General features: G+C 38.4%; 1 protein-coding gene across 1 annotated transcript in view; it reads left to right on the top strand.

The window, feature by feature from the left end:
* Positions 1-20,560, top strand: part of LOC122062511 (signal peptide peptidase-like 2) — a 44,176-nt gene extending 23,616 nt beyond the window's left edge. Inside the window, exons 2-6 of the mRNA XM_042626150.1 lie at positions 885-1,043; positions 3,138-3,249; positions 3,619-3,738; positions 9,119-9,276; positions 20,327-20,560. Of these exons, the coding sequence (XP_042482084.1) occupies positions 885-1,043; positions 3,138-3,249; positions 3,619-3,738; positions 9,119-9,276; positions 20,327-20,545 (768 nt within the window). The 3' untranslated portion in view covers positions 20,546-20,560. The remainder of the gene's footprint in view (positions 1-884; positions 1,044-3,137; positions 3,250-3,618; positions 3,739-9,118; positions 9,277-20,326) is intronic.
* Positions 20,561-26,080: the final 5,520 nt, after the last annotated feature.

Below are 26,080 nucleotides of genomic sequence, written 5' to 3'. Positions count from 1 at the left end.
AGTGGATGCCTTTAGTTGGGACTTGTGAATTAGGAAGTTGCATAGTATATTACTCTAGTACTCCAAATATTAGTTAATTAATATTCATATAAGTTTTGATCATGGCTTAGATGCATATCTTTTTTTTTTTTTTTAGGATCATATTATATCTTGTTCTAGCAATGAAGCAAGTAAAATCTCCAGAACAGTTTGACGGTTGCTGCCAAACAAGGGTGTAACTCTAAAACAATGTCATGTTCTAATATTTTTGCAAATTTATGTTCTAAGCATGTTTATTAACCTTAAAACTATCTATCCACCAAGTTTTAGGTCAAAATATGGCCGTTTGACCACCGAAACAGTCAACCGAAACGAAACGAGATATCAAACCTTGGGAAGGTTTGCTAGTACTGGTTAAAAAGAGCAGATCTGAATGTAACTGTTCCTGAACTTCGAAACCAGCATTAGCAAGAAGAACCAGCGATAGATTCTGAGAATATCTATCGCTGGTCTTCTATGCCATATTTGTATCAATCACAAAATCAGAATTACAATTTAACAAGGAAACTACAACAGAATAGATAAAGGAAACTAAATAACAACTGAACCAAATAAAACTAAACTACTCTTACAATAGGGACACTCCCCCTATCGTGAGTACATTCTAATTACAATACTGCCAACACATCAAACACATGTGAAAGCATCCAATAGGGGTCCACGACTCATATCAGACCATAACTCATTTTTAATATATATGATAGTGTTTCACCCCGTGGATGTGAAAAGTCTATGTTTCTAATGCATATTATTTTTTGATTTAGATGTTATTCTGATGGAAAAGATATACTCTTCAATGCACTGATTATCTAAGCTTAATTATGTTTTCATTTGTTTGTTTCCAGGTTTTAGTGAAGAGCTGGGTTGATGGTTCTGAAGGTGAAACTATAGAAGGATTAAGTGCTAACTTTGGTGCTTTTGTGCCAAGTCTGGAAGACAATGCTATTAAGTTGCCTGTTGTTTTTGCAAATCCGTTAAATTGCTGTTCTAATTCCTCTTCTAAGGTCCAACTGCTCCCTTGCCCTCCTTTTCTTTTCTTGGATTGATACCTGCTGTATTTCTAATATATATTATTTGGTATCATGTGCATGTTAGTTCTTTTGCCTTGGAATCTTTTTTTTTTTTGTGTGTGTGCGTGTGTGTGCGTGGGGTGGGAGGGTGGTGGTGGTGGGTAGAAAGGGATTGCTTCACTTGGATTTCACTCAACTTGATTCAACTAAGGCTTATCCCAATTAAATGGGGTCAGCTAGACGACTATTTTGCCATCCAAGCAAGTGAAAATAGCAATTGTTCAGGGTTCCTGCTAATAGATTTGGCTATGTGGTTTTTACGATGCTGCTCCCATCCTGACACACCAACCCTCCTCTACCTGGGCTTCGAATTGGCAATGAAAAGAACTGGTCTTTTCTGGGATTGTGATGCAGATCCGGGTTCCAAAATTGGGAATCAGATCACTTATGGGCCCACAAGAGTGATATATAACTCAAATTAATGGTTGAATGGTAATTTTGTAAATTCAGGAACAATTCAAACCCTTAAAAGTGATGGGAATAAGTAGTGGGGTCAACTGGAGTTAAAACTTTAAAGGGGATGGGCTATTCTGGAAATTAAAGAAGAGTGGGGTAAATAGAATTAAAGTTCAGATACATAGGGTTTTTGTATAATTAAGATAATCGGTCATCCTTTTGATTTTTTGAACTTGCTTCTGTCTATGTTAGTCTGTAACCTCTACCATATAAAGAGGTGTTTCTGTAACTCAATTGATGCTTAATGAATGAATGAAATTACAGCAGTTGTTGCTCTTTGATTCCTGAAAAAGGATGCTTCAATAGCTGTGGGTAAGAGGCCCAGGACGGAGAAAGTCCATCCCACGCACATCTATCCCACCTTTGCTCAGTTTTCTTCTCTTTTCCAGCTTGTGAGAGAGAGAGAGAGAGTTTGAGAGTTTATTACAAGTTGTTTGAAGACTCAAAGACCTCCTATCAGAGAGAGCCATTGAAGATCAGCCCAGAGGAAGAGAAAGACAGCAGCTGTCAGGGTTTTGTGACCTGATCGACCTTGGCCAGATCTCCCAATCCAGCAGTCATCTTGCAAGGCCCTTTGGAGGGTTTGAACTTTGAAGAGCACCCTAGGACTTAGGAGGACCACTCGACCAGCTCCTCCAGCTCCATCTGGGCTGCCAATAGCCAGCCGCAGGTTAATCTGGTCCTAAACCCTAGTTCCTCCTATTGTGATATCCGTGATCGTTATTGTTTTCCTACCCACTTGGTGGATTCAAGCCAAATTTAGAGGATAGTTTGGGATATTTGTTTGTGAGATATTGTATTTCTCTTTTTCAGCCTATTTGTCAAATCTGAGTAACTTTCATTGGAGATCAGATCTGGAACTTTAATCTGTGTTTGGTTTGGAGTTTGTTTACCATTTGGGGTAGTTTACTTGGGTGAATAACCTTACATCAGCGTATATGAGACTTGGGAACTTTTGATTATGTATCCATCCGAGGGACTAATTATGCTTATCAAAGAAGTAAAATAATTTTAAATACTATTATTAGAACTTAAAGAGAAGAAATCAGATTCTGCAGAATGAAAACAGATATAACAAGAAACAATCAAAATACAGGATTATAGAATAACAGATTAACAATAAGGAGAACAGCGAAGAAACAAGAAGATTGCCAGGATGATCGGGTTTCACATGTGTGCTTGTGCTCCCAAAACAACTTGAGTTTGTGTATTATGTGTTTTTGTGTGGACCATACTCACTTCTAATATAATCCAAAGAAAATTACAGCATAAACCCCCAATGACTTCAACTCAATAAGGGAACTCCTGAACTAGTTCTCTCCACATTTGGCTGTTAAATCATCCTTTCCATATTTGACATGCAAAAACAGCCAAGATAAGATCACCACTAAAGTGGGCTTAGGCCAATGTCTAATATCAATAGAAACAGTGGTTTCCTGTTTCAATATATTTATACATTCTTCAGTTAGATTATGGATACAGTTCCTCAAATGCTCTATCTTGTTGTTTCCTTACCTTGCTTTGTTATTTGCATTCTCCCCTGTTCTCTTAAACAACCTGGCGCTTCTGCAGTTATCCAATTCTATTGCCTTGTCTATGCGTGGTGATTGTGAATTCACAGTTAAGGCAGAAGTTGCACAATCTGGAGGTGCATCTGGTTTACTGGTGATAAATGATGCAGAAGGTAGCCGTATGTGCGTATGTTATCATAATCATCATATTCATTATTATGATTTTATTCATCTTATTATTAAGGGACCAACCATACAGTATCATTTGACTTACTAGCCTTCAGGTGGCAGAAAACTTTGATCCTGTCATGTATTGTGGGTTCAAAATCCTGATGCAATACTCCTTGTATGGCTAGTATTTCTTATCTTACTTGTACTGTTTTTATTATTATAATTATAATTGTCAATAACAAGACTATCTGTTATCTCTTCTTCAATAATCAGTTAAGGCTAGTTGGTTTTTCCATTATTCTTCTGTCCATTAACCCCTGATCCTTTGTGGATATTGGATTCTAACCTTCTTTCTGGTTGTGACTTTTTAGATATAAGTGCAATGTCATGCTATGGAAATGATACTTCTCTAAATGTTACCATTCCTGTTGTCATGATCGCAAAGTCAAGTGGTGATGTTATCAAGAAATTATTTGAAGCTGGACAGAAAGGTGAGACTTTGAGTTCATATATGGAAAATCACCCTCCCCCCTCCCCCCACCCCCAAAAAAAAAAAAAAAAAACCGCTACCAGTTTTCATTTTACACTTGTGGGTACTCTTGGTCTTTCCACAAAGATAATTATCTATTATGGTATTTGTCTCTTCTACTCTTTAATTTCTTCCTGTTGAGTCAATGTAAGTTCATTCCAGTGATCAGTTTGGTAGTTTCTTTTAGTTAGTAAGGTCATGATACTTTTCTGTCATGACAAAAACAATGGAATGTGAATATTTGTTTCATTTAAATTGGGGGCCATAGGGGAAAGGTTGCTTGGGTTTGTTATTATTTTGCATTGTATAAACTACCAGTTGAGGTGCAAGTGGGTTTTCTTGGGAGATACAGTGAGCTGTATCATGCTTATTCACGCTTGCTTAGTTCTGGTTGGTTATGGTTTGATGTCCATCCACTTTTTCTTTAGAGATCAGGTGGAACAACATTTTGCTAGATACAGTAAGAGGAGAGTTTGGTGGGTTAACAAGAAGATGAGAATTTTGTGTAGGAGATACAATGAGCTGTTGAGGAGCAAGTGGCTTTTCTTGGGAGATACAGTGAGTTGTATCATGCTTGCACCGTTCTGGTTGTTTATGGTTTGATGTCCATCCCCTTTTCCTTTTGAGATCTGGTGGAACCACATTTTGCTAGATACACAGTAAGAGGAGAGTTTGGTGCATTAACAAGCAGATGAGACTTATGTGTGGAAAATGTCCGTTCGTTGAGCAACATGCCTTTCAAGAGTCCCTTGCTTTGTGAGATCTCTCCGTTAGAATACATGAAACTTCTGATTGTCTTTGTTTGAAATTGCATTCCCTCGTCTAGTGCATGAAAATGTAGATTATGATCTTGGATTGACAATGCTTTTACTGTATCTAGCGTAGAAGATAGCCTGTCTGATCCTGGCAGAAGGGAAGTGGGTAAGCCTTTCTCTCATAATCAGTGGTATGAATGGAGCTTCAAGAGGAGGAGAGGATTGAGATAGGGATGGTAGGACTTCAGTTGTTTGGGTACAAGCTTCTGGAAATGTTGTTGGTGCTTTACCATGATGATGTTGAACTTGAGACTTCTTAATCCATTTTAAGGTTTTATTCAGATCAACTACGCTCAGTTGGTTAGATGATTGTTCTCATTGGATTTGGGGCTTTTTCTTCAAGAGTAACCCAACAAACAATACTTAATCATTGTTGTGAGGGTGTTTGTGCTCAAGTTAGATTTAACAATTTAGATGACACATTGATATTCGTGAAGTTTTTAGAATTTTTTGATAAGAGAGACTTCTCTTAACTGTCTGGCTTTTTTGAGTCATGTTGAGGGCTTCTTTTGTCAAACCAGCTGTTGCACTTGAAGGTCCATCCTTGGATTAGTAACGTGTCAAATTTCAGGCCTATCTCCACATGTAAGGCCCACCATGTTAGAATTTATTTTTGGTACTCTTAATGATCAATCCGAATCTGCCAAAGTTGAAGCTTTGATTGGTTTTTTGTCCTTCATATCTTAATGTGGGAAAATTGCTTTTGGCTAAAACCTTTGGAGACTCTTAGATTGTTTTTGCCGAACTGCTCTTTGAAATGGGTCTTATTTATTGGGTCTCACAATTAAGAAGTCCCTCTGCATAGCTACGATTTCTTCTGTGAATAGTACAAAAACAAACTAAGCCTTATCCCAACTTAATGAGGTCGGCTACATGGATCCAAACATATTAATAATGGGACATGCCACTATTCACACGATTTCTTCTGTGAATAGTGATACCCTATATTGCTGTCTCCATTATCCTGTCGGCATTGGTGATATTGTTCTTATACTTGCAGATGACCATCTGTAATTTGAAGAACATGTGGATGAAAGAGCTAAATTTCAATTGAAAGTGGAGGAACACCAGAAGACAGTCATGGTGGAGGGTTGTGCTTGTTATGTTATGAACATCAAATTGAAAAGGCTAAAGCAGTTAGGATAATCAAATAAAAGGTTGGTGTGTAGGAGAAAAAGTTTTTCCTGGTGGAGATTTAACACATGGACTCAAAAGGAAGTGTCGTGGAATATTATCTTTTGGATGAATTAGTGTGGTGGAAATTAACTGGTCTTAGTTTTGCATATAGGAAATTTGGAGGTGCAAGAAATCTTGAACTGTTTGGATTGAAACTGGAGACATTCAAGTTTTGTCATGCACATAGCTTGCAACATGCACTTTGTGATGCAGGAGCACTTCCTTGGACCGTGTGAACCTGTTTGAGAGCCCCGATCATGTACCTGGTCCAAGAATGGTCGGTTGGTTCAGTAGGATATTTAGAATTCTTTATTTTATTTTGGAAAAATTTTGGTAGGATACGTAGAAATAGTTTAGCATAGTAACATGTTTTCGATTTCTTATTGGTTAGGAATCTTAGTAGGTTGTTTCCTTGTTAGAGTTTCTCTTTTCTTATTTATACGCTTGTAACCCAATTCAGTGATAGATTTGAGTAATGGAATCGTATTTCAGAATGTCTCACGGTTGTGAGTTGGTGCGAGGCTGGTGGCCTTCTTCTTTTTCTGTGTTTCCGAACCTCCTACCATAGGAATGTTCTTCAGCCCCCTTTCATTCTTTTTAGACCTTCCTTCTATCCTCACTCTCTCTTCTTTATTGTGCCCTCTTCTTATGTTTACTATGTCAATGTTGAACCAACTGAACTGCAAGAGACTCTATCCAACTCTCTAATGAGCTGTCCATTGAGTCCAAGATCTGGAGCGAAGGAAGCCCTTTTATAGGCGACCTAAGCCATATGGATCTTCCTTCAGAATCATCTTCTACAGGGTGTTTAACCCACATCCTGATTTGAACCTTTTCTCCTACAGCAAGGTTCAGTTTCGGCCTGAAATAATATTTTAATACTTTGAGATTTGGAATCTGTCATTGGGTGATTCTCGAAGGAATGGTAGTGAGGATCTCTCACTTGAAATGTCAGATTGATCCATGGTTGCTTGACTAAGTTTGTTCACCTGATACCAAAACCCTGTTCTCTGCCTTCTTTTGGTAGGATACGTTGGAAGAGTCAGCAGTTTTTGGAGTTGTTTTTTTGGTTAGAAATCTTACTTAGTAGGTTGTGAACTCGTGTGGTAGCGAGGCTGGTGGCCCTCTTCTCCTCTATTTTTCTACTTCTATTTTTCTTCTTCTGTGTTTCTGAACCTCCTTTTGTAGGAGTGTTCTTCAGCCCCCCTTTCATTCTTCTTAGACATTCTTCCTATCCTCCCGTCTCCCTGATGGAGGACCTCTAGAGAAGAAGGGGAAAATAGAGTACCAAGGGGGGGGGGGAACGAAGGGAACACACACAGAGAAGCTATTCAAAATCACTCTATCTTGTCCATCAATGGCAACCAATATATATGGAAAATAAAGACATAAAACTGAAATAGAAACTAGTCTAACTAGGAAACAAATCATAAATGGGAACCACCTCAAAAGAAAAGACATAAACCGGCTAACTCTTACCAACACTCCTACGTTCAAGTCTGGAAAATAAAAGGCATAAAATAAAAGATAAAATAAGCTACTAATTTTTTTCCAACCCTTGTTGGACCAAAACTCTTGGTTGGACCGATTCTTCTTGGCGCTTGGCTTCCATTTCTGGTCTTGCTGGTCCATCCAGTCAAGTGCAGCTGTATCTGCATCAATTCCGCTCACTTCCTTGTTATATCCTCTTCTTAACTCTGTTACCAACTGAACTGCAAGAAACTCGAGCGAACTCTCTAATGATCTTTCCATTTGGTCCGAGATTTGGAGTAAAAGAAGCCCTTCTTTAGGTGACCTATGCTATAGGGATCTTCCTTCTGAATCATCTTCTGCAGGGAGGTTGAACCCACAGCCAGATTTGAACCTTTTCTCCTACCGCAAGGTTCAGTTGTGGCCTGAAATAATATTTTAGTACTTGAGATTTATAACCTGTTGTTGAGTGATTCTCAAAGGAATGTTAGTGAGGATCTCTCACCTGAAATCTCAGATCGACCCATGGTTGCATGACTGAGTTTGTTCACCTGAAATCAGCTGATGGTTGATCCCTGTTCTCCGCCTTCTTTTTTCTAGTTAGAGTCATGGTTTAAAATATCTCTGATACGATCCGATACCCCTCCAATACGTATCTTAAATTTAGTCGACCGATACAACAACCTATACCGATACTTTAATCCTTGGTTAGAGGTTGAAGACGACTGCTTGTATTTTTCAGCCTCTTTGATATAATTACTTCTCTTTTCTTATTTTCCTTAAAAGTGCCCCTCCCTTTTAATTCTTCTAATCTACTCATGTCCGTTATTTATTTATTTTTTTGCTTCCAAGTCTGCCCTCATTCAATAAATACTAATTCTTCTCTTTTCCATTCCCCTATATAACTACCTTATTTCCCTTCAAATGTTCTGTTTTATTGCAAGATTGCCACTCCCACTTTGCATCCTTTCTTATATTTACTAGAACTGGCATTTTCTCTCTACTTTTGGCTAATATACATTTGGGTTAGCCCATAGCGAACCCAAATAGGGTTTTGTGATCTGGGTTTCGCATCACTTTGCTTCTGTTTTTACTTATTCAGTCTAAAAGTAAAAGATGTACTTAATTTGAAGGCCATCAGATGGTTAATAACATATAGGGGTATGGCCTCCCTTGGAAATAGTTACTTTTGCCTTGCTGCTCTGGATAACATTGGATAAGCGTAGCAGGCCAGAGGGTTCAGTAAGGTCTGCAGATGTGCTATGCATGAAGAGTAATTCTCTAGACATCTTGTCTTTGTGATATAGCTACAGTTTATATGCTATTTATTTGGAGTTGATTCTGTGACACCTAGAGATGTGGAGATGTTATTTGACTCCTGGTCCAAATCATAATTGAAGAAGAAAAGGTCAGGTCCTGTGGAGGATGGTTCCTTGGGCTACCCTTTGGTAGATTTGGTAGGCAAGGTACCGAGTTTTTGAAGGAAAAGAAAGAAGTCCACAGCAGATATGCATTACAGGTCGATCACTTATGTGAGGTACTATTTATAAGATTTTTTGTTTTTTGATGTCTTGGCTTCCAGATTTCGTGACGTTTAGTTCAGCCTTTATTTAGAGAAACCAGACTCCTTGATGAATTACTTTCTCACCTGCTATAAAGTGCCAGTCACTGAAATTGGTTTTTTTCTCTTATGTAAAGGATGTATAGTTTTCTTTTTGGTTTCATCTGGTGAAGTGTCATCCATTAAACATTTTTCTGTATATCCATACTTCAGCTTAATGTCACTGAAATATTTTTTTTTCTTGTTGCAAAAAAAAAAAAAAAAAAAGAAGACGAAACACCCAAAGATATGCATAACCATGTTTTTATTTTCCTATGCAGTGGAGCTTCTGTTGTATTCTCCAGACAGTCCAATTGTGGGCTTGTCAGAGTTCTGTATATGGATAATGGCAGTTGGGACTATTATCTTGGCATCTGTTTGGTCTGAATTTATTGCATGTGAGCAAAATGATGAGCCCTATAATCAGTTGACAACAAAGGTACCATTTATATCCACGCTAGTCACTACTTATACAACGTGTCTTCTTTCATTTGGAAATTGAAGTAGAGATTTTTTCTGATTCTATTTTCATTTAAAACATTATCATGTTGATGGTTTGTTATATTTCTAATTATTGTAGTTTAAAATTTTATAAATTTGGAAATACATATTTCCTATGCAGTATTCAGTATTGTGTGTCCATATGCTTGTCTTGGCATCTAGAACAGGATCGTTCAACTCAATGTAAATTATGTTTTCTTGACGAGTGTATTATAACAGTAGGGCTTGACTGACTTATCATTGTCGTCACTGTCATTTTTGTCATTGTTGTTATTTGTATGGGAAAGTGTTTTCCTGTTCAGCAGCTGAGAAAGTGATTCCTTGTCTCTCAACCTTCTTTTATCCATTTGGAGGGCTGATATTGTCTGTCCAACCAATTGATATGTGTAATCAAGGATTAAAATATTGGTATTGGTCGGTCAAAAGTAAAATACGTATCGGAGATATGCTAAAGATACGCATATAAATGGATAAGAAACACTTTTTATACACTTTTGCATAAAAAAATAGTTTTAAAAAAAGCTATATATAACATGTATTATGCATAAACACTAAAATGGAGAGTATCACATTGAGAATCCAAGGTCTGTAGTTGTTTATGGGTGTAAAATCCTTGTTCCCAACTTTGATTTCTACTTTAGTTAGAGAGAAAAGTGGCTGGCAGCAACTTTGGAACAAAAATCCCTCTCAAAAAATCGTGCTTTCCTGAGAAATGACCCATCTTGGCCATTATATGATTGTAGCGCACTGTATCAGTATGTATCGGTCGATACATATCGATATGTACCGGTCGATACATATCGATATGTACAAATATATACCGAAATGTACATTTCACCTCGATTTTTATTTTTCCATAGAATATTGGTGCGTATCGGTATGTATCGTACGATACATATCAATGCAAAAGTATTTTAAAATTTCCATGTAGCATATTGATAAGGGCCGATACTGATACATATCGGCTGATACGGTACGATACATTTCGATACATTAAACTATGGTTGTAATAACCCTTGGATAGTTGGATTGTCTGCATGCCATCTATTATGGCCCATCTCAATGATATGGTACTCCATCCAAGGTTTGAAAACTTGCCGAAATCTCGGATATTTCGGTATATTTTTTTTTACCGAGACGGAATGGCATACAAAATATAAAAGTACATAATTTTGGTCATCTCGGTCACATTTCGGTCATTTCGTTTTGAAATTTCGCTCATTTCAGCCCCAAATATGCACTATTTCATTGAAATTTCGACCATCTCGGTCATTTCGTTTCGATTATTTCGCTAATTTAGCCCACTTCAACCATTAGCCCCCGAAAATGGCCCGCAAAACTCATGGGTAAAAGTATACCATTTTGATGAAATTTCTGCGAAATTGGTGGTTTCAAAACCACCGAAACACCGAAACAAAACGAGTTCTTGAACCTTGACTTCATATAGGATACTCTCTCATGTATTTTTCAGGCATCAAATCAGTGTTAACATTAATGTGGCAATTTTAATTTTTGGACAGATAGAGGACTATTTGGGTTGAGCATTTGCTACAATTCAAAACCAAATTCAAATCATGTCTCATTATGTTTTAAACCTTTCCTAGCTGCCAAATCTTGGCCTGTAGATTATATGATGTGAATCGTGTGATGTAATTCTTTTGGGCTGGAACTTACCAGATGAGTTACTGGTGACATGGAATACATGTCTACAATTTTTGGTGTCAACTAAACTACCATTTCATAGATAATAATGCCATATCTATCGACTGGATTAGGAAAATCACTCCCTTCTTGACTTTTTTGTTTGGACTTTTGGTGACAGTCCACTGAAACTCAAATCAAAAGATCAGTGGCAAAACAGTAAAAAATCAGAAGTTTATAAAAGTAATGTCAAAAAAATTGTAAATTATCTGAACTCTATAGGAGGTTGGCAGTACTGTAATATTGGGAGTTCAACTATAAAAGCGAGGAAGAATAAACGTACAAGGGGGAAGGGGTAAACTTGGAAGCAAGTTAAAAAGGATAACTCAGTATATGTACATAACTTAACACTCCCCCTCAAGCGGGAGGGTATATATATATATATATATATGTATGTTTGTATCAAAAGGCTCCAGCTTAGAACAAGAAGATAGATTTTAAAAACAGCACCAGTCTTGAACATATATAGCAGTCATAGATGCCAGTGAGCCCAAAGGGAACTTCACTTTGGTAGCAAGTCAACTTTAGCATACCAATCATCGACATTAATAGTAGAGAAATATTCATATTGACTAAATTCAAACAACATCGAACAAAATAAGCAGTAGAGAACACTGATTGCAATCCAAATAAATCATAACATCAACATCAACATTATAATCCCTTCTTGAAGAAAGCAAGTAGTAAATAGTAATCTTCAGAAAACATGATAATTCCTTCTCAAAAAGGCAAGTTTTAAGTAGCAATCTTCATTCGAACAGTTCAGCATGCAAAAGTTACATCTTAAGCCCTTCTCAGGGAAGCTAGGTAGTAAGCATCACTAAGAAGAAAGATAAATGTGCACTTATGAACCCCAAATTGAGGTTACAGATAAAATTGCAGCAAAGGTCGTTGCGAACCAAGTAACAACATAAGGTCGTTGCGAACCAAGTAGCAACATCAGGTTGCTGGGGATCATGTAGCAGCATCAGGATGATGGGGACCAAGTAGTAGCATCAAGTTGCTGGGACCAATTAGCCGCATCAGGTTGCTATGGACCAAATAACGAAGCATAAAGTTGCTGGAACCAGATAAGAATGTTGTTTCTGAATACCATGAGTAATAATAATTTTCAGCTGATGACTTGAGTAGTTAATAATAATAATAATTTTCAGCTGATGACTTGAGTAGTTAATAATAATAATAATATTCAATAAATGACTTGAGCAGATAATAATAATAGTGATCTTCAATCTTCCCCTCATCTGTAGCATTACACGTAGACAAACAAAGCAGAAGATGCAATAAAGAATATTCTGCCTTCATATGTTCGCCATTACTAGCACCGCAAAGGATGAGGGTCACATAAATCCCATAATCAAGAGCAGCTGCAAATCAGATCCCAGAAAGGCCAGATTTTAAACAAATCTGAGAAACAATCCCCAATAATAGCAAATAACAATCATCACTCCATGCAAGTAGCAATTTTCAAAAGATTTCAACACCAAACTAACATGATCTAGGGCCTACCAAAGTAATAAAATTGCACATATGATTAATGACAATTCTGTAAATTCTGGCCACATTTATGTGCCCACTTGAATATTAGAACTCAATTATAACAGTGGCAGAATTGTAATAAATTAATACCAAATAATGCAAGCCAGGGTTCAAAACCTGGTTGGATCGCTTATAGGCCCACCAAATCAACAAGAATCCAAATATTAATAGGCAATGATAGTTTGGTAAATAACCAGATATTTTTAAGGGGCTCTTGGAAAATGAAGAAATAACTATTTGATTGATCAATGATAGACTTGGAAGCGCATATGAGGTAAGGGTAGGAGGTAAATAATGATAAAATGAGGGGTAGTAAGCTATTGAAAGGATTGGAAACCCAAAGAATTAGAACCCACAGAATCGTGGGTCTTCTTCAACCTCATGAATGACAAACAAAGGGCAGTAACCCAAATGACAGAAGAGAAGATCCTGCTGAACTTCAAGATTGATGGCAAAAGTAACCCAAATGACAGAAGAGAAGAAGAGAAGATCCTGCTGAACTTCTTTCTCAACCTTTGCAACCTTCGACCATAAACAACAACAATAATAGCAGTTCAGCAATCGACGACAAACCCTAGCAATAAATCAGCAATCAATTAGGGCATCAATGATAAAAGCCGAAATTCAGCAATTGATGCAAGCCCATAGGTTGATCGGCAACATCAGAAATCGGTAAAGGAAATCCTTGGCAGCAAATAAATCATCCGCAAGTAAATCTTAGATCAACTAAATCTTCGATTCTTCAAACATCAAATCACCATCAGTCAATTACCAACCATATTCAGCAAAATAGCAGCAATTTCAGTTCTTCAGCACTTGTTATATGTGGCCTCAACAGAGCAGTGGTGGGAATTGGCTGAAGAAGAAGATGAATGGAATAGCAGTAGCAGCAGGGGGATGAAACCAATTCAGTTATGATTTATTGTATTAATACTTCAATCTTCATCAAAACCCTAGTTCTTCTTCTATCAACAAGTCTTCAGAGATAGAAAGGGACAGCATAGGTGGCTGTATGCTACAGACCAGAAAACCTAGTAAGACTCTCAAATCAGCTATCAAGGAGAAGGCAAGTATTGGTTACAGCTCTGATACCATGTAGCCAAACGGGATCTGAAACCAGTTAATGTAGACTAGGATAGGGAGTCTAACCAAGTCTCAACTGCAGGAACTTTTAATCAAAGAATACCCAATCGATCACTCAATAATTTCAATCAAAGAACAAGAACAAAACTGAATTGAGTAAACGAAGATCAGCTCTATCGATTTCAATGTTCAGCAAATCAGTAGCTGAAATAATAAATAGCAGATTAAGGGATGAGATCAGCAACTAAGAGTCCAAATCAGTGAAGAATAGGATCAGCAGTCATTCATCAACAACCAACACAAATTGAGTTACAGATCTGGGCAGAAATTACAATCGGCCAGAATAGGGAGATTCCACCTAGCAGCCCAACCCCTGGTCAGATTACTCTCAAACTGAGGTTGATCCACTCATTCAACAGAGGCAACACTCGACCCAAACAGCAAGACCATCAGATGGCTTGATCCTCAGATCAGTACAGGGGCTGTAGGAGTTAATCTGGGTTTCTCAAAACCAGAAAATAAAAATAAGATCAGATCAATACCTGGCCTGTAGAACCTTGCAAAGAACCTTGAAAAGAAGAGAAATAAAATTTGAAGAGACCTCTTGGACTTCACGCCGCAAAGAGTCACCGGATCAAACACCAGTCCACCACTTTGATCACACACAAAGCAAACTCAAAAGAGTAAACAACAGCATAGTTTTTCATTCATAAAAATTGTGGGCTATAATGTGAGAGCCCTCCTTTATTTATAATAGTGATGGGGGTTTACAAATAATAGAAACTAATTGTAGTTTCCAAAAACCGAAATAGGAAACTAAATTAAAACAAGTCCTCTAGTTACCAAATCTGAAAGTAGAAACTAGGAAATAAGACAACTGAAATTAGAAACTAAATAGTGCTGAATATGGAGAAACAAAATAGAACTAACTTAACCCCATCACAGCCCAATTCGTGGGCCTATAGACTAGGCCTGGTCGACCCATACTAGCCACCATGGTTGACACTCTTCTTCCTCCTTGAATAGGTCTTCATTGCTACATCAACTCTTCCCGACTTGAAAACATTTGTCTCCGACAAATGGGTAAGGGATATTTAGCATTCATACAAGTCAGGGTTAGGTCGCTTGAAATCATTAGCATGGATCTAAGTCCAGTCAAGGTTTAAATTATCGGTCTGTATTGTATTGTGTCGGCTGATACGTATCCGTATCGGCCCTTATCGATACGATATGGACCGATACGATACATGAAATTTTTAAAACCCTTTTGTATCGATACGTATCTTACGATGCACATCGATACGCACTGATACACCACCGACACGCATCGATACGCACTGATACGTACCGATACTCAATGAAAAATTCAAAATTGAAGTGAAATGTACGTTTTGGTATGTATCGGTACGTATCGGTATGTATCGGTGTGTAAAATGGCCAAAATGGGTATTTTTTAGAAAAACAATTTTTTGATGTGTTTTTGTTCCAAAGTTGCTGCCAATCATTTTTCTCTCTAACTAAAGTGGAAATCAAGGTTGGGAACAAGGATTTTACATTTATGGGACAACTACAAACCTTAGATTCTTAGTGTAATACTCTTAATTTACTGTTTATGCATAATACATGTTATATATAGATTTTTTTATGCAAAAGTATATAAAAAAGTGTTTTCTATCCATTTATATGCGTATCTTTAGCGTATCTTAACGTCTCTGATACGATACGATACCCTTCGATACGTATCTTAATTTTGGCTGACCGATACGACGAACGATACCGATACTTTAATCCTTGAGTACAGTCACTACGGGGACGAACCTTCCACTTGACAAGGAAAGTATGATAGCCGGTACCATGACGGGTAGTCTTGTAATTGTCATCCAAGACATCTTCAATGACATCACTAGTACGCTTCAGTTCGGGCAGCCACAACATTTGCTCCATGTCTCCATCATCCGAATGGTGCCCAACATAAAGGTGAAGATCAGCCACATTAAACACATTGCTTATGGTCATATCATCAGGTAACTTAAGCACATAAGCATTAGGTCCTATACGTTTCAGCACCTTATAGGGACCCATCTTCTGTGGGTGGAGTTTAATGTTCACACCAGCTTGGAACCATTCAGGATTGACACGTATTATCACCATGTCCCCGGGTTTGAACTCCACATAACGCCGATGACGATCAGCAGAAGCCTTATACACCTCATTGTTCAAGGCAATACGTTGTTGGACGTTGGCATGCACTGCAGTAATATGGTGCAAAAACTCATCAGCCTCAAGGCTAATTCGAGTTTGGGGTGGGAGTGACACAAGATTAATAGGGCGCTTAGGCTGAACTCCAAGCAAGATCTCAAAAGGAGTACGACCCGTTGTCCTGTTCACCGAACTGTTGTAGGAAAACTCATCAATGTCGAGGATGGAAGGCCGTGTCTTCTCATAATCTCGAACCAAATATCTCAACAGATTTCTCAAGCTTCTGTTCACCACCTCTGTTTGCCCGTCAGTCTGTGGATGAAATGCGGTTGAAAAGTTCAGCTTTGTATTTGTTTTTAGTGAAAGGGATAGAAGAGAGGAGAGGAGAGAGAGAGAGATGGAAGAGAATTCCTGAACCTTGATAGACTTAGCTTTTGTTCTATTGTGGCTATCAATTTTAATTTATAATAGCAAACCAGTAGACTCCTAGTAGGATTATATACTGGAAAAGTCTAAGACTAACTACGAACTACCAAGGAAACTCAAAGAGACATAAACATATCACGATAGGGACTCCCCCCTATCATGATCACTAATTAATCCTAGTAGCAGTATATTGTAGGGATTTTGACAACCATAACCTTGCAGTATACATACATAACTTAACACTTCCTAACTATATCCGTTGCTATTTCCTGGTTTCTAAGTTTCTGTTTTGAAAACTTTCTGTTTCAAAAACATTCATAGCATTTGATCACCTACAAAAGTGAGCATCATATCAGCCAAATTGACTTCTTCCTTACTAGAAGGCCTGATAGATTTATTTGTAAGGATTGTAAGGTCATACCTGAGGAGAGCTTAATATCTCAACATAAACTGTTGTCTTGGATTTGTGCCTCAGTGTGCCGAAGCATAAGCCAAGCAAACCTGCCTGCCCGAAGGTATGGTGGTGGAAATTGAAAACACATTGGGTTCTTTTACTGATAAATTGGTTAAGTAAGGGAAGTGGGATTTGATGGAGATGGCAACACGATGTGGATTGAGATGATGGATTGCATTAAGAAAGTTACTAAAGAGGTTTTACGAACGTCTAAGAGTAATTGGCTGGCCCCTAAAGCGACTTGGTGATGGGATGAGGAAGTCCAAGCAGCCATTAAGACTAAGAAAGCCAATTTTAAGATTTGGCAAAGCACTAGGGAGGTCGAAGATCAAGAGAGGTATAAGGTTGCCAGAAACAAGGCACAAAAGGTTATGGAGAAAGCACGGATGAAGAAATATGATGATTTGTACTACAACCTGAATACTAAAGCAAGGTTCGAAAACTCGCCGAAATCTTGGATTGGCCTTTTTTTTACCGAGACGAAATGGCATGCGAAATATAGAAGTACATAATTTCGGTCATATCTTTTCGAAATTTAGCTCATTTTGTCCGAAAAATGCAATATTTCTTTTGGCCATCTTGGTCATTTTGTTTCGCTCATTCTGACCACTTTAGCCATTAGCCCCCAAAATGACCAGCGAAACACATGGGAAAAATACACCATTTCGATGAAATTTTTACGAAATTTCGGTGTTTTGAAACTACCGAAACACCGAAACGAAACGAGTTCTTGAACCTTGTATTAAAGAAGGGGAACATTGAGGTCATTTTCATTTTGCTCATTTCGCTCGTTTCGACCACTACAGTCATTGGCCCCCTAAAGGTCATGGTGGTGAGTTCCCAATTACCATTGGGTTACATCAAGGATCCACTTTAAATCCTTATCTATTTGTACTTGTCATGGATGATTTAACTAAGAACATTCAAGGGCAAGTTACCTGGTGTATGATTTTTGCCGATTATGTCGTTCTTGTGGATGAGAAATTGGTAGGGATTAACGCTAAATTGGAGTTATGGAGATTTACCTTAGAATCAGGAGGACTTAAGTAGAATGAAGACGGAGTATATGATGTGAAACTTTAGTCGCCCAAGGAGTGATGTCGAAGTGATGAAACTTGAGAGAGAGATTCCGCAAAGCGACTGTTTTAGATATATGGGGCCAACCATAAACTAGGAAGGTGAAATAGATGAGTATGTTTCTCATAGAATTAAAGTAGGATGGATGAAGTGGAGAGGTGCATCTAGAGTGTTGTGACGTATGTCTCTAAAGCTTAAAGGAAAATTCTACAGGATTGTGTAAGACCGACTATGTTGTATGTGGTGGAATGATGGGCAGTCAAGAAGCATGACATAGATAAGCTGTGTGTAGCAGAGATGAGGATGTTGAGATGGATGTGCGGCAAAACTAGGAGAGATAGAGTCAGGAACAATATGGTAAGAGCTGATTTGGGAGTGGCCCCGATTCAAGACAATCTACTAGAATGCCGTTTAAGGTGGCATGGTCATGTTCAATGGAGGCCTTGGAATACCCCTATGAGGAGGAGTGATCAGATCTAGTTGATGGAGCTAGGAGAGCTAGGGGTAGGCCTAAAATGATCATTGATGAGTTGGTAAGGAAGGACATGCGGAGGCTAGGTTTGGATCCTAGTATGACATCAAACAGTGTTGCTTGGAGGGCAAAGATCCATGTTGCCGACCACGTTTAGGTGGGATGTTCCGGAGGTGTTACATTGCTTTGTTTCTTTTTTTTTCCCTTTTCCCATTCCTTTCTTTTTTTCTTTTATCTTATACTTTGGTGGATCCATGTAGCCGACCCCATTTAGTTGGGAAAAAGTTGAGTTGTAGTTGTTGTTGTTGCATAGCTTTTGATCTAGCCACGGTATTTATTCAAAAATTTGGGAATTCTTTGTATTACTTCTCGACTACACTTGACCAGAATTTCAGAGAGATCTAAATTCTCTGGTTGAGAGTCATTATGATGTAAGACTAGGTCACATAGGGTCCCAGTCCCAGGCAGGATCTGAAATTCTAGCTGAGTGGGGAGAACACCAGTAGCCAAGGGTGGGAACTTCAACTGGTCTTGAAAAGTGGGTCGAGTACTCCTTTGGTGGTCCTTGTTAAATCCTTAAAAGGTCCCCTGTAATCAGATTCCGGAATTGGAAGATCTGAGGACACGTCCCCATTTAGGACTAGGGATGGCCTTCAGGAACAGCAGCTAGGGGGGCTCCAATGGCTACCAAGCTTGGATTGAGGTGTCCTCTCAGAGGCTAGATTAAAGCCTCAAAAGGGTTGGTTGATCAGGATTCAGGTGTGGAAGCTGTGGCCAAATTGATGGAACTTAAAACCCTGACGATGGCTGCAATCAATTCTGATCTCCTTGGCTGTGCTTGAACTGATCTGTAGGCTGAACTTCAGGTCTTCAAATAACTCTCAAACACTCTCTCACAAAGGCTAAAACAGAAAATAAGAAAGAAGATAAGGGAAATCGATGGAGGGTTGAGAAAGGGGAAGAAGAAGGTTAGGTTTTGGGCATCTCAACACCTTGGGTCTAGGCATAATACCTAGGGCCTCTCACCCAACTGCATCCCACAGAAAAATAGCATAAGCCATCTTTAAATCATTCTTCATTAACTTGTCCAGATGATTACAACAGCTCCTCTTATATAGGAGTAAGTTCAGCTTACAATTTAGAAGGTAATAAAAAAGGAAACTAACATAAAATAGAAACTAACTAGCTTAGGCAACTAAATACTGACTTGGACCCTAAAAAACCAAAAGAGAGAATACTAGGGACCTTCTAGAAGGCTATTCCCACACAAAGACTTGTCCTTTGACTGGTCAACACTCAAAATATAAGAGGACAGCAGTGTGACAGCCCGCAGGAGATAAAATTAGTAACTTTGGCTGCTACAGCTGGCTGGATCGATGGGCACCAAGGCAAGCTTCTGGAAGGCTCCAAGATGGAGCTAGAAACTGAAGTAAATAGCCATAGAGGTGCTGGCTCGTTGGCCCTACTATATGGGCCAGCTTGACTGGATCGATCAGCCTAAAGGCTGGCTGATCTGGCTGGCTGTTCTCGTCCTTCAAATGGGACCAGCATGGGGATCTTTCAAGACCTATGTAGTCCTTTGACAGCCCTATCTACACCACATTAGGTTTCAACGAAGCCTATACTGTTTATGTCCTGTGATCCTAACCTGTTGGGCAGATTCTAAAACCTATGGTTAGGTTAAACCGGATTCTATTAATAGTTGAAATTGGTTTGGACCAATAAAGTCAATGCAGTCCGCGGGTTTTTTCTTTCACTTCTCTTCTTCTATATCTATGAATTGTTTGGTATCAAATATTCTATTATGATTCTGATTAATGTGAGAAGAAATAACTTCAATGAAGGAATATGTGGCATTTTTAGTTTGTAACATGCTTAAATTATATTTGTAAATTAGATTTTTCTGCATTTAATTTGGTATCTGCATTTTCATTAGAAATGCTATTATCCAAATTCTGGTTTCTATATCAAAATTATTTTAGATATAAAATAAATGCAATTGATGGATTGTACTTATCTCTAATTTTCAATGGTTAGGAATCTTCAAATGCTGGAACAGCTGATACTGAGAGGGAAATCCTTGATATTAATGCAACGGGTGCTGTAATATTTGTCATAACAGCATCCACCTTTCTACTGCTACTCTACTTCTTTCTCTCATCTTGGTTTGTCTGGGTGCTGATTGTACTTTTCTGCATCGGTTGTATCGAGGTATACAGTTCTTCTGAAGATTCTTTTTATGAGGGAAATAAGTAATGTTTGCATACAATTACAAATAACAGCATTGACTTGTAATATTTCATGAGTGCATTGCAATGCCCTAGAAGTTCTATTAATTTTTAAATAAATTCCATGACACATGCCTTTGCACTGTCAAATTGTATTATTGGTCTAAATAATTGTTTGGGTTTTTAAAAGCAAGCCACAAAGCCTGAGATTTACTTCGTCTAAATTTTGAAAATGAAGCTGGAGACATTCTTATTCCTCAAAATGTGAATGCCAATCAGTAAAAATTGATCCAATACCAGCACATATCTTATTGCTTTTTCTCACTTTATCTTCAAATAATCTCTCATTGTGCTTGTTTGAGATTTAAAATGTAACCGCAAGCGTACGAATCAGTGTAGCTACGGGTCGAACACAGGGAGAGCAGCCACCTTATTTTTTATTTCTTTTAATAATGCGAAAGTGAACTGATTAATGGTTGTAATCTAATTCTAATTACCGTCCTAAAAATAACGTCCTAACCATTCGTCATCTAAGAATTTAAAGACGCAAGCCACACAATTAAAATTAAATAAATAAATAACTAAAAGTAAACAACCCACGCAATTAAAAAAAAATAATAATAAATGAAAAAAAATGCTGAAATAAAAATAAAGTAAAAGAAATGGGATAAAGCTAGAGAGAGACTCACAAGCAGGTTTCTCTACTTAGCCCGAGGGATGCATCATAATATGAGCTTCCCTACTTGACCAGAGAGTTACTCTTACAAGGGTTTCTCTACTTGGCTTTAGGGAAAGGGAGACAATTAAAATAAAAGCAATAAATTGATGGTTCTATGGCCAGGAGGGGCAAAAGCCAACACATACACTAGCCATGAACCTTGGGGGAGAGGGATAGCAATAATGTAACGACTGAAAATAAAAATCCTAAATTAAGAAAGAAAGGGTAGTCAGAAGAAGGAATGAGAGGGGGGGAAGAAGACTACTGAAGGAGCCTACTTACTTGAATCAATGCTTGAACTTGAAAAAAAAATTGGTCCACGGCTCATGATCTTGTCACCTAGATCTAAGCCTAGAACTATAACTTAAAAAATTACAACTCAATTGCATAAATCATAAACATAAAAAGAACTGAATAAAAATAAAAGAGTACTTGCATTAATTGAAATAAAAAAAACTATTACAAAAGTGATTAAAGCAAAAATAGAGAAGAACTAAAACCAAAGAGTGAGAGAGGAGATAGAGAGCAACTAAAAAAAAAACTAGAAGAAGAATGAATTGTGTCTCCTCCTCTTACATGAGTTGTATTTATAGGGAATGGAGAGGTAGGGTAACAATTTTCTCTTTCCTAAAAGAGAGAAACTCACAATTGATTGTGAGATCTTTTGAGTCCAAAAGTGCTAAGATGGAGGAGAGAGAAGAGAGAAATAAATTTTGAGAAATTTCCTAAAATTTTTTGCTTATTTTCTTTCCTTTTTCTTCTAATTTATTTTTCTTCTTTTTTTTTCTCTCTCCTAGGGACGACTTTTTTTTTCTTCCTTTGTGTGATTTGGACAATCTTTGGTGATGATGTGGAGGAGAGAGAAGATTTGGACAATTTTTGGTTCTCCCATTTTTTTCTCTTTCCTTTTTTTTTCTTCTCTTCTTGCTTCCACGATTTTGCTTTCCTTTTTTTTTTTCTTTTTCTTCTCTTCTTACTTCCACGATTTTGAGTGAAAGGCAGGAAATCTTCAACAAAATCTTCTAAAAAAAACAACCATAAGATTCGAACTTGAGACCTCTTGGTGAGCAAGAGAATTTTGTACACCATAGCTCACCAACTAAGCTAGGTAGTTGTTGTTACCAAAAACAAATCTTTAATCACTTAAAGATGTGGTCCATCGATCCTTGTTGCATTTAGAATATTCCTTGTACCTCTGGGACAATTGCAAACGGGCTGGTTCTGCATCTCGGTTCAGTTCTGATCCATTATTCTTTTTCTGACCCGAAAAAGAATAATCATTTGTACGGGTGACCAAACGAATGTGTACTTTTAATTGAACACGTCCATCTTGCTCAAAATTTCGTCCTCTTCGCAACCATGGAAAGAATAGGACCTCTTTACGTGTAAAATTGAAGATATGGCTCCCGATAGTCCTTAAGGCCTTGAAAATATAAAACCTGCAAAAAGAGAGTAAAACCCAAGGTAGCTCCATTCTAAATATGTAAAATGTATGTTTTACTACCCTAGATTTCACACATAAATGTGCTCATCAACCATGAAATGAGACTGATGCCTTTTTCAGATTCTTCTCTCTTTCCAAAATGAGGCGTTGATTGATTCTGATTTGGAGCACACAAATTTTGGGAAGGTAAAACAAGACATAAAGTAGGTTGGGATGAAACTGAGCAATGATTTTATTAAAATAGACCTATTCGCTTGAGTGAGTAAATTAGACTTCCAATCAGAGAGATGGTGCCTAATTTGGAGGATTATATGTTTTTTACAATGTTGTTTTAATCTTATTGGAAGAAGCAGTGTGGCAAGATAATTTGAGAGGGGTCTAATAATATAATCCAAATGTGCTCTGGATTGAATTCATGATAGAAGTGAAAGTGTTATTATTGAAAAATGATTCTTCTCATGGTATAGGGGTGGAGGAGGTGAGGATTTGGGTGGCAGGGGCAAGGGAGTGGGAGGGAAAGGAGTCGAGGGCGAGGGGGAATGGTAGGGATGGGTGGTGCTAGGGCAAGACGGTGTTGCAACAAGAGGGGCAGGGGATTGGGAGGAAAGAGTCTAGAAAGTGGATCAATTTTTTTTTATTATTATTATTATTATTTATTTATTTTTAGAATGATCCTAAAACAGCTTGATTCTGACCAATTCAAGTCGATCTAGATTGTTTTTAAATCAAAATTGACAAGGACCGATACAGATTCTAATTCCTTGTTTTAAAACCCTAGATCTATGCGATCCATCTCAATCATTCGTCAAAAACTATGTACTGATTATTTTACATATCAAACTTTATAGTCCAACTCAACCACATGATCCACAAAACACCTTCCCTGAAAAACTACAAAGGAAACTTTCAGATCTACCAAATACCAACTCTGACTTAAGTAGCAAGCAGCCATGCAGAAATCCTATTTTATATTTTTCTTATTACACACCTACCCCACCCCTACCCTATAGTTTATACCAAAACATAATACCCTATACCCTATAATCAGTATTCTATATCTTAAACCTAGTTTGAGTTATGTTACAAAACAAATCCATGAATTAAATTTTTACATGCATCTTCTCACTTCCTAAATCCAGCAATGGTGGGATGAGGCGAGAACCTTATGCATTGGGTACGTCTTTTTTCTTACTTTCAATCATTTTGCATGATTACATCATGATCAAAGACATAATTAAGTATTACAAATTAAAGGAACACATGTTTTGCCACGTTAAATATAATGTGCACCTCTATTTAATTATTTGAGGGGCCTGTGGTCCAACTTATTCTTTCATTTGATAGGTCCAATTTTTATTATATATGTGTTAAATTTCATGATTCAGCTCATCAACTCATATCATCTACTTTACGTAGACGTACCTTCCCTAGCTAAAACTAAAAAGAGATTTTCTTTTTCTCCTTAAATCTACCAACTGTGTGACTTATTAGGTGGCAAACCATTAGGAAATCCAGATCAGCTACACTTATGTGGAGAGTTGATGGTGGTAAGCCAACACATGGCCAAGCTATGACCAGTAACCCTCACTTTTAAAATGTCATTGTTATTGAGATGGGATACTCTCCTGGACTATATGACCCCTGTAATAATCTCACATTATCCATTCATTCCATTGAGTGTGGATCCCCAAATTCAAAGATGGGACACACATCTTCTTCCCCGTCTCCTCAATCCCATTCATCCCAAACCCAGCTCCCGCTATGGCTTGGTCTCTAAAGTATTTGAATTTGAGGCTTGGCTCCTACCACACCATATGTAGAGGATAATAAGTGGAGCTGATCTGGACTCCATTTTCCTTAACTCTACTGGTCCAAAACGGCACTGTCGTTAACAGATATCTTCAGTTCAAGTCTTCCCACCAATGATTTATTACATGGATTAGATGTCATTATGTGTAACTGAGGATTACCCCGTGATGCGGCAAAAATTGACCGGATGATCTTCCCTGCAGTTCCTGGTGCTCCAGTCGACCTGCACAGAAGAGATGATAGGGAACAGCCGGGTTGACTCGACGGGGGACTCTCCAATGCCTAAGTCAGATCTTTCCATAGTAAATGCTCAAGAGAGTTTTTCCAGTAAAAGAAGTGATTGATCGATCCCCATGATGGAGGATTACCTTGGTATTTATAGGCTGCTGATGGAGAGAGAAGGAGGGGAGTTTGTGCAGAGTCCGGTTCAGGCATAGAGTCCTTGAGGGGAGTGGCTCTGTGATTCTGGGAATATTCCAGGTTCCAGAGAATATTTTGAGAATATTTCCCTTTGATCTCAGAGGTGCAAGTCGTGAGAGGACGCCTCTGATGACGTGTAGTGGATAGAGTCATGCCCTCGTGATCAGGGATTACGTTCCTTGAATGTAGGAGTGGACGAGGGCACGTTTCTAGGTGCCTTACTTGATTGTGCCAAGCCGAGGTGATAGGTCAGCCGAGATGACTGGTAGCACGGCCTGATAGAGGGCCGAGGTGGCATCATGGCCTGATGAGATGCCAAGGTGGCAGCACGGCTTGATGAGATGCCGAGGTGGCAGCACACCTTGATGGAGTGCCGAGGTGGCAGCACTACCTGATGGAGGGCCGAGATGGAAGCACGGCATGATGAAGGGCTGATGTGGCAGCATAGCCTAATGGAGGGCCAAGGTGGTAGCATGGCCTGATGGAGGGTCGAGGTGGTAGCACGGCCTGTTGGAGGGCCGAGGCGGAAGTCAAAGAGGTGACTGAACCCCTAGGCCTGTAAGAAGTTGGTTGACATTAACATTGCTTCGTTTCTGGTCGGCTCGGACGATGCCATCCGATTTATCCCGAGTAAGATGCCAGGCTACGATCTGACGGACTATAAGTAGCGTGTTCCCGTCCCTGCTACTTTGGTGTAGCTCCGTGACTCGATCGATATTGGTGAAGAGGTGATCCGACTCGAAGGATAGCCAAGTGACGAGCTAGGCCTGTAGATTAGCCCCACGAGATTAGCCTTATATATATATATATATATTTTTTTTTTTTTATGTAGATGTCTTCTTCAGGAGTGATGTACTTTGAGGGTTTTTTCCCCTTTTTTTGATGAATGAAAAATTTGTTTTGATGTCATCTCTCAGCATTATTATGCTTCTTTCTTTATTTTCTTGTACTTTGAGCCGGCTCGAAATGAGTAACTTTTGGAAGAATAAAGACCAATACAGTTATCTGAGTGTGGCTCTGTTCCCTATCTGAGTTCGGAATTGATATTTCATGTCTAGCTTATGACCTCTTGAGGTGCCAAGCCTGGGACTAGCCATAGGGGTGCTGAGCTGGGGCTCGATCTTTTGATGTGCCTTGCGTTAAGGTCTTTTGTGGTGCCGATTCATGGCTGG

This window comes from Macadamia integrifolia, unplaced genomic scaffold, assembly GCF_013358625.1.
Source record: "Macadamia integrifolia cultivar HAES 741 unplaced genomic scaffold, SCU_Mint_v3 scaffold1058, whole genome shotgun sequence".
In the NCBI taxonomy this organism is placed as follows: domain Eukaryota; kingdom Viridiplantae; phylum Streptophyta; class Magnoliopsida; order Proteales; family Proteaceae; genus Macadamia; species Macadamia integrifolia.
Note: the sequence above shows the minus strand (reverse complement) of the source record. Positions and strands in the feature narration are given on the sequence as shown.